Source organism: Acomys minous, assembly GCF_964271855.1.
Source record: "Acomys minous genome assembly, chromosome: 14".
Lineage (NCBI taxonomy): Eukaryota > Metazoa > Chordata > Mammalia > Rodentia > Muridae > Acomys > Acomys minous.
The window spans coordinates 46,485,463-46,506,937 of NC_140496.1; the positions used below are offsets into that span (position 1 = coordinate 46,485,463).

General features: G+C 45.8%; 1 protein-coding gene across 1 annotated transcript in view; it reads right to left on the minus strand.

Annotated features, from left to right (window-relative positions):
- The window catches only part of FREM3 (FRAS1 related extracellular matrix 3), a 49,160-nt gene that overhangs the window by 18,189 nt on the left and 9,496 nt on the right, over positions 1-21,475 (minus strand). The window contains exons 3-5 of the mRNA XM_084757913.1: positions 5,219-5,365; positions 444-674; positions 98-223 (exon numbers count right to left, since the gene is read on the minus strand). Of these exons, the coding sequence (XP_084614039.1) occupies positions 98-223; positions 444-674; positions 5,219-5,365 (504 nt within the window). The remainder of the gene's footprint in view (positions 1-97; positions 224-443; positions 675-5,218; positions 5,366-21,475) is intronic.

Sequence of the window (21,475 nt, forward strand, 5' to 3'; positions counted from 1 at the left end):
CCCTCTGCCTTCCCTACACCCACCACTCCCAGCATCGCCCCAACCAAACTCTCACAGTGCTATTGCCACATGCAAACGCCCCCATGGAGTCTCAGACCTGGACGCGTGGAACAGATGACCGTGAGCTCCTGGCTGGTGTCTCCAGACCGCCTTACAGGAATCAGAAACTCCCCAATGGCCTCTGCGAGTTTGTATTCCGCCTCAGGAATGTACACTGTTGATTCTAGAAAAGATGGAAGAAGACACTTCAGCAGGTCTTAAACCGGCCCCTGCTACTTTAACACACCTGTGCAGAAGTGTGCAGCCATTGGCCCCTACATTTCCAACATGATTAACTCTATCAGGTATGAGAAAGGTGTGAAATATTTATTATTAAGTGAAAGATAGGAAAATTGGGTTTAGGAAGACCCCCCTCCCCCCTTATTAAACTGTGCATGACATACCGTCTTCAGGATCCACAATTTCAACGGTTGCCGTCTCTGGAAATTCCAGTGCAGCCATGTCGGGATCCGATAGGATGATTTGGAAGGTTTCTGAGGCCTCATACTTCTTGTCGGGTAGAAGTCCCACCTTCCACCTGGCTGTAGACTGGCCGGGATTGAACTGGACCCGTTCAGGAGTCTTTCCTTCAAAATCCTTGTTTTCTTCTGCAGTTTCCTCTTTGGTTCCAATGCCTGAATAAAAGCCATACAACTTGACATAAACCCGAGGGTCTGAAGGAATATTTTCCCCTTCACAGTGGTTTCCATTGTTGGCAAAATAGATAACATAGATGTCGCTTCATTTTAACGTCCTGAAATGATATTTGTGAACATTGTTCCCAGCTAAAAGAGTAAGGAACTGTGAACTGGATCGAGAGGAAAGCAGGAAGGAAGGAAGGAAGGGCAGTGGCGCAGCTCTGTGGTGGAGCAGCTGCTAAGTATGTGTCAGGCCCTGAGTTCCACTGCAAAGATGACAATGCTGTGCCCGAAAGCATGAAGGAGAGACGACAGAAGAACAGCCATTAACGGATTTGTGTCAGCATATCTTAACGCATGACCCTGGACTGGTCAAACGCTGGGAATTAGAAGATGAGTGAGGAAGACTTCCAGCCTGCACAGGGTCAAGCCAGGTGGGGTCCCAGCTCTGAGAGGGGGAAGTGGACACCAGATTCCATCTGTACCAAGAAACTATCTCCAATTGACAACTGACAACAAAGGAAAAATTAGTTTTCTTCAATGGAGTTTCATTAGGTTTTACAAACCACACTTAAGTGTAGGCCCCACGTACAGCAACAGATCCTCAACTCTAAATATGCTCAATGTTTTTTGTTTGTTTGTTTGTTTGGTTGGTTTTGGCTTCATACTGCTTTGTTGGGGTGTTTTTTGTATTACTAGTTTTTCACTTGTAATTATGGTTCCCGATTTTGTATTTTTATGTGTGTGTATTTCTTGTACTTTCTCTCCCCCCACCCCTCTCTGCAACAGGATCTCTCTGCATAGCTCTGGCTGTCCTGGAACTCACTGTGTAGACCAGGCTGGCCTCAAACTCACAGAGGCCTGCTTGCTCCCGCTTCTCCCACGTGTTTCCTCCCTCTCCCTCCCCTCTCCCTCCCCTCTTCCTCCCCTCTTCCTCCCCTCTTCCTCCCCTCTTCCTCCCCTCTTCCTCCCCTCTTCCTCCCCTCTTCCTCCCCTCTTCCTCCCCTCTTCCTCTTCTCTTCCTCCCCTCTCCCTCCCCTCTTCCTCCCCTCTTCCTCCCCCTCCCTCCCCTCTTCCTCCCCTCTCCCTCCCCTCTTCCTTCTCTCTTCCTCCTCTCTTCCTCCCCTCTTCCTTCTCTCTTCCTCCTCTCTCCCTCCCCTCTTCCTCCCCTCTTCCTCCTCTCTTCCTCCCCTCTCCCTCCCCTCTTCCTCCTCTCTTCCTCCCCTCTCCCTCCCCTCTTCCTCCCCTCTTCCTCCCCTCTTCCTCCTCTCTTCCTCCCCTCTTCCTCCTCTCTTCCTCCCCTCTTCCTCCCCTCTTCCTCCTCTTTTCCTCCCTTCTTCTCCTCTCTTCCTCCCCTCTTCCTCCTCTCCCTCCTCCTCCTCCTTCATTTGTTTAAGTAAATCCTGATGTGTTGGTTCATTTGCCTGTTTGTTTCCTAAAGAGAGGAAGAGGGCACGGTAGGGTGGGTGTGGAGGTGGGAAAGAGGAGTTGGGGCCGGAAAACTGTGACCAGAATATATTGCGTAAGTTTGACCAATAAAAAAATAAAATTGTACCAGGTGTGGTGGCGCACGCCTTTAATCCCAGCACTTGGGAGGCAGAGGCAGGTGGATCACTGTGAGTTCGAGGCCAGCCTGGACTACAAAAGTGAGTCCAGGACATCCAAGGCTACACAGAGAAACCCTGTCTCAGAATAAACAAACAAATAAATAAAATTGTATATTCAATTAAAATTTCAGATATATAGTTGTTTAAATGCATAAAATAAAATATAATACTATAATTCTTGTAGATAATACCAGGCATGGTTTTTTTAAAAAATGAGATTAATAGTTGCTTGTATAATTCTGCTGCCACCTTCTCAAATAATTGGAAATGTTATAGAAGATAACTGTGGTGGTTTGAATAGAAATAGACTCAGGTGTTTGAGTGCTTGGCCGATGGGGTGTGACACTATTGGGAGGTGTGGCCTTGTTGGAGGACGTGTGTCTCTGTGTAGGCGGGCTCTGAGGTCTCATCAGTGTGTCACACATTCTTTCTTGTGCTGCCTGAAAATCTGGATGTAGAACTCTCAGCTCCTTCTCCGGCGCCATGTCTGCCTGCAAAATACAATGCTTTCCACCATGATGTTAGTGGACTAAGCCTCTGAACTGTAAGCCAGCCCCAATCAAATGTCTTCCTTTATAAGAGTTACATGGGGCTGGAGAGATGGCTCAGAGGCTAAGAGCGCTCCTGCTCTTCCAAAGGTCCTGAGTTCAATTCCCAGCAACCACATGAGGGTTCACAACCATCTATAATGAGATCTGGTGCTCTCTTCTGGTATACATGCAGCCAAAATACTGTGTATATATGATAAATAAATAAATCTTAAAAAAAAAAAGTTGCCGTGGTCACAGTATCTCTTCACAGCAATAAAACCCTAAGAAAATAATCCTTAGCTTTAAAGCATGAAAATGTTTCTTGGGTAGAAGAGCTGGTTATGTCTTCTACACCAGTGAAGGAAAGACTGAACTCAGGGAGATGGCTCAGCGGGTAAAGAGCCTGCAGAAAAGCACGAAGACTTATGTCCCGGTCCACAGCACCTGTGGGAAAGCAGGTACTGTGTGTGTCTGCTACCCCAGTGCTGGAGGTGAGGAGGCTGATGACGCTGCATCCCCAAAGCTTGCTGCTCAGCCAGTCTAGATGAATTGGGAAGTGCCAGGTTGAGTGAGAGAGACCCCTTCAAAAGATAAAGTGCCCATGGATGGTGGAAGATCCTTGGTGTCATGCTCTGGCTCCACATGCATGTGCACCCATATACACACATGCCTGACCCATACACATGCATATTACACACACACACACACACACACACACACACACACACACACGCACACACACACGCACACACACAGCTGCATTCATATAATTTGGAGTGACTGGTCAATATTAAGGACCATGGCCTTGGCCACATGTGGGAAGTAGAGACTGAGGAGGATGAGCGATCTCTTCAGCTGAGGCTTGGAAGAAGGTGGCGCTTGCTCAGCACATATGGAGGGTATCACTGTTCTGTCACATAGATTAAAGTGCAACCACTACTACCCTCAAGGAGGTTTCTGTGTATGGAGACATATACAGATGAACAGGTGGTTTCAACTCTGTTTGATAAGGCCATGGGATGATGATGATGATGATGATGATGAATAATAATAATAATAATAATAATAATAATAATTTGAGTACCGCTCTGCCTCCCTGCCATGTGCCAGTTAGCAACCCATGTTGAGGTGGATCATGCACACATTAGGAAGCCTGTGTTCTATGGAATACTCATGGAAAAGTCGGGGCAGGAACAGGGAGCTGGACTTGCTGCTTTTGTTTCTTTCTTCTTCTAGAATGGTTAGTCTGTTGCCAGACCTGCTCTGGGGTGGTATGGGGAGCCAAGAGAACTTCCAGGAGCAGCAGAGTAGGCATGTGTGAGGTTCCTTTCAAGCAGCAGCCAGAGGCGGCTATTACAGTCATGTTAGGGTTCCTGCGAGAGTGGAGGCAGCAGTCTGCCTGGGAACACAGTAACACACAGGCCTCTTATGTGAGCCAGTGGATGGCAAGCACTGGAAGGGTGCTGGTTTAGGTGCAAGGGGAGGCCTCCTGAGCACATGAGTGTTCTACACGGATAGAGCTTCAAAGACGAGGTATGGGAAGTCTTCCTAACATATTAATTCAAACTCATAAGGAGACCTTGGGCTACAAATTGCAGAAGCCAAGTCCTTCTGAAAGAAAGGAGGCCATTTCAGCTGAAGTTCTTGGCAGCAATCTCAACCATAGCCACCTCCACCTCTGGAGCCACCTCCTCCTCTGGAGCCACCTCCACCTCTGGAGCCACCTCCACCTCTGGAGCCACCTCCACCTCTGGAGCCATCTCTTCCTCTGCAGCTACCGTTCTTGATTGGCTACTTTTTTCTGCATCATTTTTTGTTCCTGGTTTTGATATGTTGGCTGGATTCTAAGTGGAGTCTCACCTGTCTGGGAGGCTCCCAATGTTCATTTATAAAGTGAACAGCAACAACAACAACAAAGGCTGAGTGTAGTGGCTCCTACTTTTAATCCTAGCATTTGGAGGCAGAGGCAAGCAGATCTCCATGCCTTTGAGGTCAGCCTGGTCTACATAGTCAGTTCTGAGATAGCCAGGGCTACATAGTGAGATCCTGTCTTGAAACTTCCCACCACAAATAAATAAATAAATAAATAAATAAATAAATAAATAAATAAAATGCCCTGTTTGTTTCTTCAAGGGAACATAAATAAAAGGCCAAAATGAAGGTTCTGGTAGCTAACAGTGCTGTGAAAACATGGTGGGTTCTTAGAACAATTATTAATAATTATTAATGAAAATAACTGGATCCTCTATGCAGGCCCTACCAGCGTGTTTACGCCAAAGAGCTGTGTTTGATGGCATTGCCATCAGAACAGGTACTGACTTTCCTTCAGTCTGTTCTTGTGACTACGAAGTCCACACTTCACGTTTCCCACCCTTTCGCTGACAACCAGTCCCAAGCTACTTACTAATGAAGGATGTGCTTCCAAGGTATCCCCTGCGCGTGAGGGTCACTTCGAAGAATGGGGAGTCTTCCTCCACAATGTAGTATTCTTTTTCCAAAGAAATCCAAGCCCAGTGTAGATGGAAAGGTTGATTTGTTAGCTTGTTTCCTCCTGTAATTGATAGAGATAAAGAAGACATGGGCAGAAATGATGAAAAGAATAATTATACACACATATATTATGTTAGGGAAATATATATAGGGATATATATGGATATATAGGAACATATATATATATATATGGGAAAGTTTATTTTCTTTAACATCATAAAGGCTTAGAGGAAGAATACTACAAATTGTTGGGCACAAATTAGATAGTCAATACATGTCAGTTATTTTCATCAGGGTTTTTATCTATTTGTATGAGTGTGTCTGTGTGTGTCTGTGTGTGTGTCTGTCTCTCTGTGTGTGTTTCTGTGTCTGTGTGTCCGTGTGTGCGTGTGTGTGTCTGCGTATGTGTCTGTGTGTGTGTCTGCATATGTGTCTGTGGGTGTGTGTGTGTCTGTGTGTATTTGTGTGTGTGTGTGTCTCTGTGTATGTGTGTGCGTGTGTGTGTCTGTGTTTGGGTATATGCATGTTGGTGGAGGTGCTAGTGGATGCCAGAAAAAGGCATCAAAGCACCTGGAGCCAGAGTTACAGTAGCGTGAGCTTCTCAACTTTTGTCTGAATTTCAAAGCAGCACAGACTTGATTTACACTAGGCTGTCTACTCCTGGATAATATTTCTTTTTACTAATAACTGGAAAATTTGTATTTTAACATTTCTGCTAGCCATAGAAAAGCCTCTGCTTTTATCACAACATCTCAACTCAGAAGCGGCTTCTTGGGCCATTGCATACTCTTTTTCAGCTCACTTACCTCTTTCTTCCCAGTAGCCAAGACAAGCATTGTTATTTATTACGCTATAATGTTAGCTTGAGCAAGATAAGTAAATGATGTGAAAGCTTTGCTGCTGCCTCAGGCCCGAGTTTGTCAGTCTCTGTGGCCCCCACCTCTAAGGCTGCAAGCCCATGGCTGTTGTTGGGTTGCCTGCCAATCCCTCCTTAGAGAAACTAGAACCGTAAGCAGCGTGCACTAAAAAGCCTGTGTGTCCAGACACCTAGGCGACGTTTGCCCTCGAGTGTTAGGAGGAAGAGGTAGATGATGCTGAGCGGCGAGGCTCATCTCTAGGGGTTTTGAGGCTGCTGTCACTAACATCGCTACATAATGCCGACCTCAGAAATAGGAGAAGCAAATATTGAAGAAACACTTTGCCAGGGCTTCAGTGTAAGGATGTGTGCAATGAGGCACTGTGAAGACATAAAAACTAGTCATGAAAAATAAAAAAACCCTTAGCTGGCCAGGTGTGGTGGCGCACACCTTTAATCCCAGCACTTGGGAGACAGAGGCAGGTAGATCTCTGTGAGTTCGAGGCCAGCCTGGTCTACAAAGCGAGTCCAGGACAGCCAAGGCTACACAGAGAAACCCTGTCTCCAAAAACCAACAAAACAAAACAACAATAAAAAAACCCTAAGCTGTAAGAGAGAGGGTAAGAGAGCCATCCGCCTTCCCCTCCCCCCACACCTCCCAACCCCGCCCACATTCCACAGACAGATCTAAAATATGCACCTTTAAAAATGTTAAAGACACCATTACATTTGAATTAAACATGAGCTTTTGTCAATAACAATGCTTGACGCTGGCACTGGCTTGTACATGGTGCTACCTTTGAAAGGCAGAGCCTACAGGGACAGTTTAGTTCACCGAGCCATGCCTTTGAAGGGAGTGCCCCAATGGCTTCCTCCTCTTTCACTTTGGCCCCAAGGGAAGGTCTTTCTCTTCACAGACTCCCATTGTGATACTCTCAGAGTTGGTTTCCAACCCGCGCGGACACACAGTGGACTGCAGCCTCCGTGTTGTGAACAGTAGTAAACTTCTTATTATTTTGATTTTTGTTTTGTTTTGCTTTGGTTTGGTTTTGGTTTTTCGAGACAAGAGTTTCTTTATGTTATCTTGGCTGTCCTGGACTCACTTTGTAGACCAGGCTGGCCTCGAACTCACAGCGATCTGCCTGCCTCTGCATCCCGAGTGCTGGGATTAAAGGCATGCGCCACCACGTCGAGCCTTATTTTGATTATGCTAGGTACGTTGTCACAGTGAAGGAAAGCTGACTAACACAACTGTTAGTGTAATGATGAATATAAAGAACCAACCGCAGAGTTTCTAACCTTCTGAGGTGTGAATGGCAGCTGGGTAGGTTTGAATAACTCCAAGCAGTTTACCATAATATTTTTTGGTGGTGGTGGTGGTGGTGGTGGTGGTGGTGGTGGTGGTGGTGGTGTGTGTGTGTGTGTGTTATGTTTTCCCCTTCACAATATGACATCATAGAAGATCTAAATCTGAGAATGTGAAATCCTTTCCACTCCGTAGGAAAATTACATTAAATCCTTATCAGATACCAGGTGTGAGTCGCTGACTTCAAGGACACAAACCAAAAATGCACATAAATTGACCGTTTGATGTACATTGAGAGAGCTTAGGTTGCGAAGGCTCGCTGTGACAGGCTACACCCTGTCAGCCACTTCTCTGAAACGGAGAGCGCAGGTCACCAGGGCAACGGCCTGCTAGCCCTGAGGGGCTGAAGCTGTGTCTGAAAGTATGGACACTGGCTATGGTATCAAGAGACCGACTACGTCACTAAGGAACTTCATGGCGGTAGCCAAGCCAGATTCTCCCCCAAAACATTCATATAAAAATACACTACAAACCAGCTGGCAGGGTGGTGCACACCTTTAATCCCAGTACTCAGGTGGCAGAGGCAGGCAGATCTCTGAGTTCAAGGTCAGCCTGGTCTACAGTGTGTTTCGGGATGTGAGGGCTAAAATGGAGAAACCCTAACCCGAAAACCAACCACCACCACCACCACCACTACGAACAACAACAAACCTCAACAGCAACAAAAACAAATGAAAAAATTACTGTGAATTAATTAGAGGTTCACTTCTAGAAAGACTGGCTTCTGTACTTCTGAGCAACTGTACCTTTATGCGTTTAGAATTCATTTTGTGGCTAATTTACCCCATTGTTTATTCATCAACTGTCACATAGTGGCAGTCACGAAGAAAACTCTACACAATGGGTCTTGAGGATGCACTCCTTTAAACTATGGCTTGATAAGCACAGTTTGCTTTCCACAAGTGTCTGGAGTAACAGCTTCTGAAGTCTGCCTTGTGGGACAAGCGAGCGACATCACCTCTCCTCCCAGGCAGGATGCTCTTCCTGGTGGCTGTCATTTCTTAGACTGGTTTAATCCACACTTCATGGGTCAGCTCGGTGCTTCAGGGTGCTGGGAGGGAGGGGACCTACTGCAGGCTCCAGCACCTCCGGGTACGTATGACACTCTGCTCCTGAGAGACAGCAGACTTACTCTCATAACTGCACATGAGGGTTTACAGAATAGAAGTAAACAAACAAACAAAAAACCAAAAACTTAAAAACAAACAAACAAAAAACCTGAAAGACTCAAAGGCTTGAGATCTCTGTAACTGTTACTCTAGATTGTACGTACCTACACAGAGAAACCCTGTCTCGAAAAACAAAAAAACAGCCGGGCGGTGGTGGCACTCGCCTTTAATCCCAGCACTTGGGAGGCAGAGGCAGGTGGATTGCTGTGAGTTCGAGGCCAGCCTGGTCTACAAAGTGAGTCTAGGACAGCCAAGGCTACACAGAGAGACCCTGTCTCGAAAAACCAAAAAAAAAAAAAAAAAAAAAAAAAAAAAAAAAAAAAAAAGAAAAGAAAAGAAAAGAAAAACAAAAAACAAAAACAAACAAGACAAAAATACACCAGAAAGTACAAATAAAAACAGAGTTTATTTAAAGGGAGCTGGAGAGATGGCTCAGTGGTTAAGAGCACCCCCTGCTCTTCCAAAGGTCCTGAGTTCAATTCCCACCAACCACATCTCCATTCACAACCATCTGTAATGTGATGGGATTCCATCTTCTGGCCTGCCGGTGTTCATGCAGGCAGAACACTGTATAATAATATAATATAATAATATATAAATGATAATAATAAATAAATCTTAAAAAAGAAATCCTGTGCTTAGGCTGCATGTTGTGACCTTTGAGTTGCTGACTTTTGCCTCACGAGGTCTTGTGCTCTAGTCTAGGCTATCCTTGGACTATTTACCTTTGAAAGAAGTAGGGAAGTCCCAACTTGGTACCATCCAGAGGATCAAGGAAGTTCTTACAGGGAACTATTCAGAGAAATAGGAAGTTCTTACAGGGAGCAATTCAGGCTATTGTACTCTTGCCTGGGGGCTAGGGTGAGTGAGATTAGAATAGATCCTATTGACCTTGCTCTCTATATATTCCTACTAGTCGGCATTAAAGTAAGTCTTGATCAGAAATTTCTAGACTTGACTCAGTATTTCTCACATCTCTGTACCCTACTTCAATCTCCACTCCCTCTTTCAGGTGAACCCTGATTCGATTTGTCCCACAGGCCGGGACACATCAGGGAATAAAAACACAACAGATGCTGCTGTGCACAATACACGTGCCCTTTGCCCCAGTGGAAGCAGCCCAGAAAGATCACAAGTTTTCTTAGATTATTTAGCATGGCTAAGGAGAGGCATCAATTGCTTTGAACAGAAAATAAAAGCACCTGAAAGAGTCTCAAATGATCTTAGAGGATTAAATAAAAAAAAGAATTCAAGAGTATGTTAACGGTTTTCAATATATAGAAGAGCAGAAATGCATGATTTCCTGAACATGTGGGGACATCTTGGTCGGTCGAGGTTGTCAACTCCACTAGATTGGAGAAAAGCTTAGGTGTTTGCTAAAGCATACTTCTGTCTGTCTGTCTGTCTGTCTGTCTGTCTCTCCAAGATTCTGTCCTCTGTGTTGAGACTTATTATAAGGATCAAAGGTAAAGATAGATGCAGATGCTGCTGAGAGCTTCAAATTCCAGGAATTGTATACTTGCAGGGATTTAAACTGGAAGGAAGTTTGGTTACCAGCAGAGATCACAGAACTAGCTCTGTAGAGTGGGTTGGCCTTGAACTCGAAGACATCCACTTGTCTCAGCCCCTAGAGTGCTGGGATTACAGGCATGTGCCACCACCACACTTGGCTAGATATCATCAGTTTCACACAGATGAACTTGGCACATGAATTTGGGGGCAAGATGCTGCCAGAAGTGCTGGGCTCAGAGGGAGGAGCCTGAGCAAGGGGAGGAGCCTGAGCAAGGCCACTGACTAGAGTTGGCCCTGCAGGTGACTTCCTTCATGGCATCTCAGTGTCTCACATCTCAGGGATTACACACCTCTTCTGAATTTATTTTCAGGCTTAATCCACGATATTTTTTTCAGCCCATCTTAGTATGTCACACTGTCATTACTGGCAGAAAAACATTAATTTATGTCCTTTTTAGACAAACTATGTTGCTTAGTGTAAATTCAAGAGGACTTGAGAAATACAATGTGAGCTTTAAGCTCTTTGGTTGTCCAAGCCTGAGTCAGGAGGATGAACTCTCTGGGAGGCACAGGCGCTGTTGGAATTGTGCCGTCTTGGTCCCGGCTGCACAATGTTATCAGGTCTTTCCACTCCCACTATCTCCTGTGAAAACCCAACGTGTAACAAGCGCAGTGTATGTCAGGAGTGGGCGAGCTTGACAATTTGACAAATTACGTCCCCGAGGCTCTGTGACTATGCCTCATTCCGGGTCACAGAGCTGGTAAACGAATTAGAAGCTGTAAAGCCGTTCGCGGTGTTTGTTCTTTTCCACTGTCTCCTGCCCCTCTTACCGCCTCTGCTGAGAAGTGCACAGTTGGCCATAGCCTTGAAAAGTCCTGCCTCTGGGCGACGCTCCCCTGGGTTGTGGCTTATCTGTCGCATACCTCTGTGGCAGCACCATCCTCACAAGGCTGCAGCTGCCTGCGTGTTGATCTCTTTCTTGTTATGGAAGATGACTGAGGATTTCCTTTCATATTGGCGCCCATGGTGACTAACAGCCCGGCCCGGTAAGTACCCTGTGATGGTCCAATGCCTCCTGGGAAAACTGGCTTGCATGTGAATGCAAGTGTAGCTCAAGCACCTCAGGTGACAGAGCCATTCCCAATCAAGCCACCACATGAGACAAGTCACAACTCCCACTCCCACTCAAGGAAAAACAAAGAGAGAAGCAGCACACAGGGCCTTCCCTAAGAGGTTTGCTTGCTGTAGTTTCCAATCTGACTGCACATTACACCTGCCAGGAACGTTCCTTAGCATACAGATGGCTTGCACTCCCCTACAGCATCCAGAGGCCTAGGCCCAGACTTGTGATCTCTTTTATAAAACTTCCAAGGAAAAAATCTAATTATCATAAAACAAACTTGTCACAAAGTTTCAGGTGTGCCTATTGTATAATTCTGGAAGCATATGGCTATCATCTTTTGAACCAAGAACGACAGAGAGTTTAAAAGAACTAAGCTCTTTTCAGTAGGTGGTACACAAAGCAAAGGTTGCCTGAATAAGTGCGACAGCGTCTAGTGGTTGAGCTAATGCTGTTAGATTTCTGGTCTAAATCCCGATCTCACACGGCAGGTTAAAGGATCGCCTTGTCTGCTGACAGCAAGGATGGGGAAGGGATGAAGACTTACTTTAAAGTGATTTGTGCAGTCAGAGGCCTTGGGTTCAGTCCCCAACACCAAACAAAAACCAAGCAAGGAGTGGAGGAGGAGCTCCTACTGGGACAAGAGTTTCAGGTGCACTTAAGACAAAAAGCTCTGTCAGAAAGATTTACCAGGAGAACGTGTGAGCAAGACCAGGAAAGATAAACCAGACGGGCCCAGTTGCTCCCAAAGCTTATCTAGATCGGAATGTTCTGTAGATATGAGGAGTTAAAGGATGTGTCCTCAGCTGGTGCAAATGGTGGGCACTTCAGGAACTGGCCATGTGGAAGAGAAATAAATCACCAAGAGCAGCCAGGCGTGGTGGCGCACGCCTTTAATCCCAGCACTTGGGAGGCAGAGGTGGGCAGATCGCTGTGAGTTCGAGGCCAGCCTGGTCTACAAAGTGAATCCAGGACAGCCAAGGCTGCACAGAGAAACCCTGTCTCAAAAAACAAAACAAACTAACCAAACAAACAATCCATTCTCAAAAGGGTATTTTGTTTTAGCTAAAACTGTTTGGAAAACACGGCATGCTCAGAGCATTTCTGTTCACCATTTCAACCTCCTAAACAAGGTCTCCATGACCTTCAGTTGAGCATGCCCAGAAGCATAGTCGCCATCTTCCCTGTTGAACTATGACCTTTGGCAGGGTACTCTCAAAAACGTAGTGTCAGGTCATCTCCTGAATGAGTGTATGGAAGGTCCTCAAACAAAGCCTATGCTTCCTTTGCTAAAGGAGGCATTGCTCTTTGGGGATCTGCTGTGCTGTCCTTCCCCCTTCACCAGGTAATAACTATTTTTCTACTATTTACCTATTGACCATGATTTTTATTCACTTCCGCTCACTAAGATGTGAGCACATTGCATTTGGGTTGTATTGTCACAGGCCCCACAGCAACATGGTCAAAGAACCATGCATTGAAACTAATGAAAGCAAATGAATTATGACCTTTCTTTTTTTCTTCTCCTTCTTTCTTTCTTTTCTTCTTTTTTTTTCTAAGACAGGGTTTTTCCTGTGTAGTCTTGCCTGTTCTGGACTTCCTTTGTAGACCAGACTGGCCTCGAACTCACAGTGATCCACCTGCCTCTGCCTCCTGAGTGCTGGGATTAAAGGCGTGCGCCACCATGCCTGGCGACCTTTCATTTTTTAATAAGGTTGATATCAAGTATTTTGTTCTAACAGTAGAAAACTAATACACCAATTTTCTAGATGCCCTTATTTTCCATTAATGCAGCTTATACAGTTTACAGAATTATACACATTTCTCTCTCCTCCTCCTCTTCCTCCTCCTCTTCCTCTCTCTCTCTCTCTCTCTCTCTCTCTCTCTCTCTCTCTCTGTCTCTCTCTCTCTCTCTCTCTCTCTCTCTCTCTCTCTCTCTCTCTCTCTCTCTGTCTCTCTGTGTGTATGTACGCTGAATAAAACAATGACATTCATTGAACTGTTGTGTTTCTATTTTCTTTGACAAATAGAATTCTTGACCAAGGAAAGAGTATCTTTTCACACAGTGACTATTTCTTTTCTTTCTTTTTTTAACCCTCCTCCCCCCCCCCCCCCACGACTTTGGGTCTCTTTCTCCTACCTCCCTTCTCCTCTAGATCCACTCCTCTTCCATCTTCCTTCAGAAAAGAGCAGACCCCGCGCCCACCCCACCCCGCTCCCAAACAAGGAACAACACATTACAATCAGACTAGGCACATATCCTCCTATCAAAGCTGCACAAAGCAACCTAGCCAGAGGAAAAGGGCCCCAAAAGCAGGAAAGAGAGTCAGAGACACTCCCCGCTCTTGCTGTTAGGAGTCCACAAGAACACCAAGCTACACAACCGTAACATACATGCACAAGACCTAGGTCAGACCCAAGCAGGCTCCCTGATTGTCACCTCAAACTCTGTGGGCTCCTATGAGCCCACTTAGTTGATTCTGGGGGCTGTGTTCTCACAATGACTCTTCAGCTGGATTTTCAAACTTATGTTTCTTCTGTTCTGCCATGTTACTCTGAATTGAGCTACATTGGGCCTAGAAAGGTGACAAGTAAAACATAGCAGCAAGTACAGTAGGACAGAAATCGTCCAGAAGTAACAGATAGCTGGCCCGGAACTCTCCCCCTCTGTCCTGTACCATTGGTGTATGCAGGTGATTGAGTTGGAGGCAGGTTGTGTCGGGGAAAGTCTGACCTCTGGAGCCATGGGAATCTGTCAGAAGGCCTTGGCCAGTGTCTTCGCTACTCTGTGTGGTATGTTTATAGTTCTAGGAATAAAATATTTTTCCTCCTTTTCACTATTAGTTACATAGGGCAGTACTCAAGAAATCATGTTATTTTAATTTCATATAAAAACACTTCAAATTGATTCGGATAGTGCTTCCTACATCTTGCACTAAAGGACTCGGGTATTTGTGAACGAACCTATGCTAAGAGCACGGGAAGAAAGGACCCAGGTTCTGGAACACAACTGGAGCCTATGAGCTTTGGAGTGTCAGAGACATCTTAAGAATTCTCTGTGAATTTTATACTCTGTTTGATAATGGATTTTTATTACTATAAAAGCAAACTCTGTTAAGAGACTATGCACCAGACTTATTGTTATCTGAGCCCTCTACCTCATGGATCTAAGCCCTGAGCCAATTAATATCAGAGCAAGTATGGGAAAAACTCTGAAGTCTCTTGAAAGAAGAGCTCACAGCTGGGGATGTAGCTCAATGGTAGAGCACTAACTTGGAAATGGGAGGCACTTCTTTCAACCCCCAGGGCAAGCAAACAATTAAAAAAAAAATTACTGACCAGAAAAACAGAATGAAAACTCATGATGGCAACCTTAGGGTGCTAAATTTCTCCAAAGCATGACACTAAAACTTCTCCCTTTCCAATAATTCTAAACCCAAATAGAAGTGATATCCGCACACTTAGAAAATGCTCAAGTCAAGCAGGGCAGTGGTGGTGGTGGTGGTGATGGGGCCTCGGAAGACTCCTCTGGGCTCTGCTGCATCCAGCTGTTACCCTGCCAGAATGGTGGAGTGCGGCTCCCTGTGGCTTGAGGCCACCTTCTGTTATTAGACAAAGGAGGTTCAATCCCAGGAGCTCGCTGTGTGACTGAGATATCTTAGCTAGTCTCTGAGGGAATTTCTCTTTCTCTTTTTGGTAGCACTTAGTTTTTTAGTGGACTTTTTTTTTTAAACTATTCTTACGTGTTAATTGTTTTTGAAATAGGGTCTTCCAGTATAATGTAGTGAGGCCAAGAAGTCCTGATTGTAAATGTCACTCTGCCTTATTGCCCAGTAGCTAGGGCCTATGGGTGCACCCCCCAGACCAATGTTATTTTTATCTTTTAAAGTAAGCACCACAAATGATTCTGTTTCAGAAAATTATTTATTTCTAAGATTTATTTATTTATTTATTTATACACTGCTCTGCCTGCATGTACACCTGCAGGCTAGAAGAGGGCACCAAATCTCATTATAGATGGTTGTGAGTCACCATGTGGTTGCTGGGAATTGAACTCAGGACCTCTGGACAAGCAGGCAGCACTCTTAACCTATGAGCCATCTCTCCAGCCCCTGTTTCAGAGAATTTTTACTTCTAAAAATAATAAATTACACTTTCCCAAACACATTAATGGTCAAATATATATTTAAAAAGGTTTATCATGTGATGTTGGGTCTAATTTAATAATTGAATCTGTATTTTTATGTAACTATTTGAAAATAGTCAAATTGGTTATTTTCCTTCTTAGATTTTTTTTTTTTCAGTTTAAAACACGATTTTATGTAGGTCAGTCTTGACTCAAATTCATTATGTATTTGAGGATGACCTTGAACTTCTGATCCTCTTGCCTCCACATAGCTCCACAGGCATGTGCGACCACAGCTAGTTCATGTGGTGCTGTGGATGGAACCCAAGACCTCTTGCATGCTAGGCAAGCACTCTACCAGTTGAGCTACATCTCCAGTCCACAGGGTTTATTTTTCTAAAACCCTTTTGCACAATGCACAATGAGGCCCAAGGAGGAGCCGGTTCTCCCCTTCCCCATGTTGGTCCCAAGGACTACAGTCATGCTATCAGTCTTTGTTGCAGTGACTCCCCCACCCCAGCTCAGTCTTTGTTGCAGTGACTCCCCCCCCCAGCTCAGTCTTTGTTGCAGTGACTCCCCCCCCAGCTCAGTCTTTGTTGCAGTGACTCCCCCCATCCCAGCTCAGTCTTTGTTGCAGTGACTCCCCCACCCCAGCTCAGTCTTTGTTGCAGTGACTCCCCCCCCAGCTCAGTCTTTGTTGCAGTGACTCCCCCCCCAGCTCAATCTTTGTTGCAGTGACTCCCCCACCCCAGCTCAGTCTTTGTTGCAGTGACTCCCCCCCCAGCTCAATCTTTGTTGCAGTGACTCCCCCCCCCCAGCTCAATCTTTGTTGCAGTGACTCCCCCCACCCCAGCTCAGTCTTTGTTGCAGTGACTCCCCCCCCAGCTCAGTCTTTGTTACAGTGACTCCCCCCCAGCTCAGTCTTTGTTACAGTGACTCCCCCCCAGCTCAGTCTTTGTTGCAGTGAATCCCCCCCCAGCTCAGTCTTTGTTGCAGTGACTCCCCCATCCCAGCTCAGTCTTTGTTGCAGTGACTCCCCCCACCCCAGCTCAGTCTTTGTTGCAGTGACTCCCCCCACCCCAGCTCAGTCTTTGTTACAGTGACTCCCCCCCAGCTCAGTCTTTGTTGCAGTGACTCCCCCCCAGCTCAGTCTTTGTTGCAGTGACTCCCCCCACCCCAGCTCAGTCTTTGTTGCAGTGACTCCCCCCACCCCAGCTCAGTCTTTGTTACAGTGACTCCCCCCCCCCCAGCTCAGTCTTTGTTACAGTGACTCCCCCCCAAGCTCAGTCTTTGTTACAGTGACTCCCCCCCCAGCTCAGTCTTTGTTACAGTGACTCCCCCACCCCAGCTCAGTCTTTGTTGCAGTGACTCCCCCCACCCCAGCTCAGTCTTTGTTACAGTGACTCCCCCCCCAGCTCAGTCTTTGTTGCAGTGACTCCCTCACCCCAGCTCAGTCTTTGTTGCAGTGACTCCCCCCACCCCAGCTCAGTCTTTGTTGCAGTGACTCCCCCCACCCCAGCTCAGTCTTTGTTGCAGTGACTCCCCCCCCAGCTCAGTCTTTGTTGCAGTGACTCCCCCCACCCCAGCTCAGTCTTTGTTACAGTGACTCCCCCCCCAGCTCAGTCTTTTTTGCAGTGACTGCCCCCCCCAGCTCAGTCTTTGTTGCAGTGACTCCCCCATCCCAGCTCAGTCTTTGTTGCAGTGACTCCCCCCCCCCAGCTCAGTCTTTGTTGCAGTGACTCCCCCCCCCCCAGCTCAGTCTTTGTTACAGTGACTCCTCCCACCCCAGCTCAATCTTTGTTGCAGTGACTCCCCCCCCCCCCCCGCCTCCAGCTCACTGCTTGTTTTTTGTTACTTTTCTCATCATGATAATGTCCTAAACCTCTGAAACTGTAAGTCAGCCCCAGTTAAATGCTTTCTTTTGTAAGAATGGCTGTGTCTTCATGGTGTCTCTTCACAGCAATAGGACACCGACTAAAATAGGCCTTGAGTCCAGTTCTTAGAAACAGACAGGAAACATGCTCCCCACATCTTGGAATTAGAGAGTTGGCTCAGAAGTTAAGAGCAGTTGTTGTTCAAAAACCTGGGTTAGAAGCACCCACATTGGGCAGCTCACAACCATCTGTCCATCTAGTTCCAGGGAGTTCTCCTGCCCCTTTGGGTACCTGCATGCCTGTGCTTCACATGTATGCACTAGGCACACACACGTACACATAAGTAAATCTTTAATAATAATAAAAAAAAAGCAGATTGAGCATTTACACGGGAAGAGCCTGACTTTAAGTCCTTTAAGCTGTAGAAGCCATTTGAACGCACAAACTTGTCTTCTTGCCAAGTTTTCACATCATATTGCTGGTTTCACACTACACAAGCATAGTTATAACTGTTTGATACCAAGAGACCCTTCTACTCAATGGGCAGCGAACACACAGTGGACCTCTCTCTACATTTCTATGTCTGTTACTGCACGGAGCTGTAGCAGAGCAAACAGGGAGGGCACAGGTGATTGTGAAGTCAAGAACTGGACAGGCAGGGTAGCCAGCCACCCAGCACCAGCCCAGCCGGCCATGAGGAAGCCTACATCACCAGCTCAGTGATACAGCTTCCTTCTGCACGCGCCCATTTCCAACAAATAGAGGACAAAGTTGGCCAGAGTTGGTGAGAATCCGAGTATTGCACACAGTGGCCAATGAAGCACTCTTCTGTAGCTTAAAAGCTGATCTTATATAATTAAGTCAGTTGATTATAGACGTGAGGACTAAACTGTTAAACGTAATTTTTTTGGTTGGAGGAAATAAAAAATACAAACTTTGATCTCTTCACAAATAATCACAGAGGCGGGATTTATTGCGTGATCACTGTGCCTCAGGCACCCTCCTAAATGCCTGATGTGGTTCATTCCCTTCATAGCTGTGGCTGGCATAGGATGTTCCCACCACCGTCTCAACCTGGGGCCTGTGAATAGATTGTATCGCAAATTGCACGGCAACAGGGGCTTTGCAGATGTGCTTAAGTGTTGGCTGACAACAGGGGTCTTGTTCTGGATTAAGCACAAAGGCCGATGCCAGTGAGAGAGAGGGCGGCAGGAAGCCATTTTTGCCTGTGACAATGGAAGAATGGGCAACCTCTGGAGGAAGTACTTGTCCCCTTATAGATCTCCACCAGGAAATTCAGCCTTGACCAAACCTCGGCTCCAGCCTGTGAGAACCTTCTCTGCTTCTGACCACCAGAACTGTTGGGTGACAGGGTGTGTTGTCAGAGCCACTGCACTCGTGGTGATTCATTACCCAGTTACTGCAGCGTAGCACAGCCTAGTGTTATATTCATTCTGTGACAACCAGCAGAGTGCAGGTCCTCAAAGATGCTTCACATATATTTGTTTTTTTACAGAGTTGAGCTGGAACTTGGAGGCAGATAGTCTAGTTTTAGAGCCTATGAACTGGAAGCTGTAATGGTACCAACCTTGTGGTTTTCATAAAAATGCCTTGTAGATATCTTGTCAGTATCTCCATCCTAAAGACTGCCCAGCTCACCAGAGACATATGCCTAATGCACAGTCAGGTATCACTCCTCTGAGTGGATTGGATGCTAGTATTTCTATATAGTATTTCTATATCATCATCATCATCATCATCATCATCATCATCATCATCATCATCATCATCCATCATGGATGCTGGAGCTGGGCAGGCAGAGTTAGATGTAAAGATAACAAGGCAACTGGAGCACCATCTTGGATATTAGGAGCAGTGTCTCCTGATGGTCAAGATGCTCTTTTTCGGCTAAGTATCTTTGAAGGTGCAGTTAGGTTGTTCTACTATATCGGAAACCCAGCTACGAGCTGCCGCCTTTGTACACTAGTGAAGGGACTACATCTTCAAAAAAGCCCTGACACTATGACATCATTCACACTGTCCTTTTCTTTCCTTTTCTTCTTCCTTCCTTCCTTCCTTCCTTCCTTCCTTCCTTTCTCTCTCTAAACAGGGTTTCTCTGTGTAGCCCTGCCTGTCCTGGACTCACTTTGCAGATCAGGCTGGCCTTGAACTCACAGAGATCTGTCTGCTGATGCCTCCCAAGTGTTGGAACTAAAGGCATGCATCACTAGATATTTTCTTTCTTTCTTTCTTCTTCTTTCTTTCCTCCTCCTCCTCCTCCTCCTTCTTCTTCTTCTTTGAGATAGGGTTTCTCTGTGTAGCCTGGCTGTCCTAGACTTGCTTTGTAGACCAGTCTGGCCTTGAACTCACAGTGATCCACCTGCCTCTGCCTCTTGAGTGCTGGGATTAAAGGCGTGTGCCCCCACGCCCAGCTCCGAGCACACTGTCATTATCAACCCTTGCCTTTCGGTGAGCTTTTCTAAAGGATCATGGGAAGCAATCCTATAAGGGAGATTCTGTCTCTGTGTGCCACGAATGTTCCACGTACCTCAAAAATAGCTATAAAAAGTTCTTAAGGGCTGGAGAGATGGCTCAGATGTTAAGAGCACTGGCTCCTCTTCCAAAGGTTCTGAATTCAAGTCCCAGCAACCACATGATAGCTCACAGCCATTTATAGTGAGATCTGGTGCCCTCTTCTGGTGGGCAGACACACATGTGGGCAGAACATTGTATACATAATAAATAAATAAACCTTTAAAAAAGTTCTTAAAAACTCACAGTGCAGAGCTGGAGGGCTGCTTCTCCCCTTGGGAGCAGCCTACATCAGTCTTTTTTGGAGAACCTGCTTTGCTTTGCTGTTTTAGACAAATCGCTCAAACTGTGTCTCTTAATTGAATTCTTTCCTAAGATGTGAGCCAGGCGACCTATCCCAGACTCCGGTAACCACTCTCTTCTCCTTGAGTGCAATGCTGGAAAGCTTGCCACTAGACACTTCTCCATCCTAAGCCACTGATATGACAGGAAGCAGGACCTTCTATTAGTGTCTTGGGAAAGAAAATTATTAACAATTCAGGTTGTAATTTTTATTCGCTTTACTAGAAATATTATAAATGAGAATTTAAAGAACTTTTTCTTACACATTTATGTGGATGTATGTGTGTCAGTGTATATGTCCAAGGAGGTGAGAGAGGTGTAGGTTCCCTGAAGCTGTAGCTCCAAGCAGTTGTGAGCTGCCTGATATGAGTGCTGGGAATTGAACTCAGGACCTTTGGAAGGGGAGCCCGTGCTCCTAACCTCTGAGCCATCTCTCTTGCCCTTAAGAACTTGTTATAGCTATTTTGAGGTACATGGCACATGATCCTCTGCAAGATCAATACATGCTTTAAACCATGGAACCCTTCCTGCAGCCAAAATGAGATTATTTTAAAGGAGAAAAAAGATTAAGTTGGCTCCTGTGGAGACAGAGACTAAAAAAAAATTTTTTTTTGGAATTACCAGATAAACAGTGTTTAAAGGGAACCTTTTATCAGCGGTTGGAGTCACCAGTGACATTGATTGGAGCTCTAGGCTTGGTACTCAGCAGGCCATGGGGCAATCTACTGAAAATAGAAAGGATTCATACAAATATGCCATTAGCTCATGGCCATGCATAGATGTTTAAGCTCCAACTGTGAACAAATACATCCCTGACATCAGTGTCAGGCACTTGATTGTTTTTGTGCCTTCGACTTATCAGGTGCTCCTTTGCTGGCCTGGGAAAGGCACCTTCATGTGGTCTCAGCTTCCTGGATCTCCAGAACTTGAGTTTTAGCTTTGGAACTGGAGTTTGGATTCTGTCTCACTGGTTTATTATGGCCCCAAATTTGGACAAGTTCTTCAGCCCCAGTATCTTCATCTAAAGACAGTGTTGTGCATTTCCTGTTGATCTTACAGGGAGCGTTACAAGTCCTACCTTATCCAGTGCTGCCTGGCTCATAAGAAACACTCCAAAACATGGTGGTGATTTAAAAAACCAAAACCAAAACCAAAAAAGCCTTCATCAGAATTGTCATAGGATTATCTTGCTTCTGGCGTTGCCTACAAACCACAGTGCCAGAATCAAAGAACATCTTTTCAAAAGTAAAAGGGAAAATACTGACTATCTGAC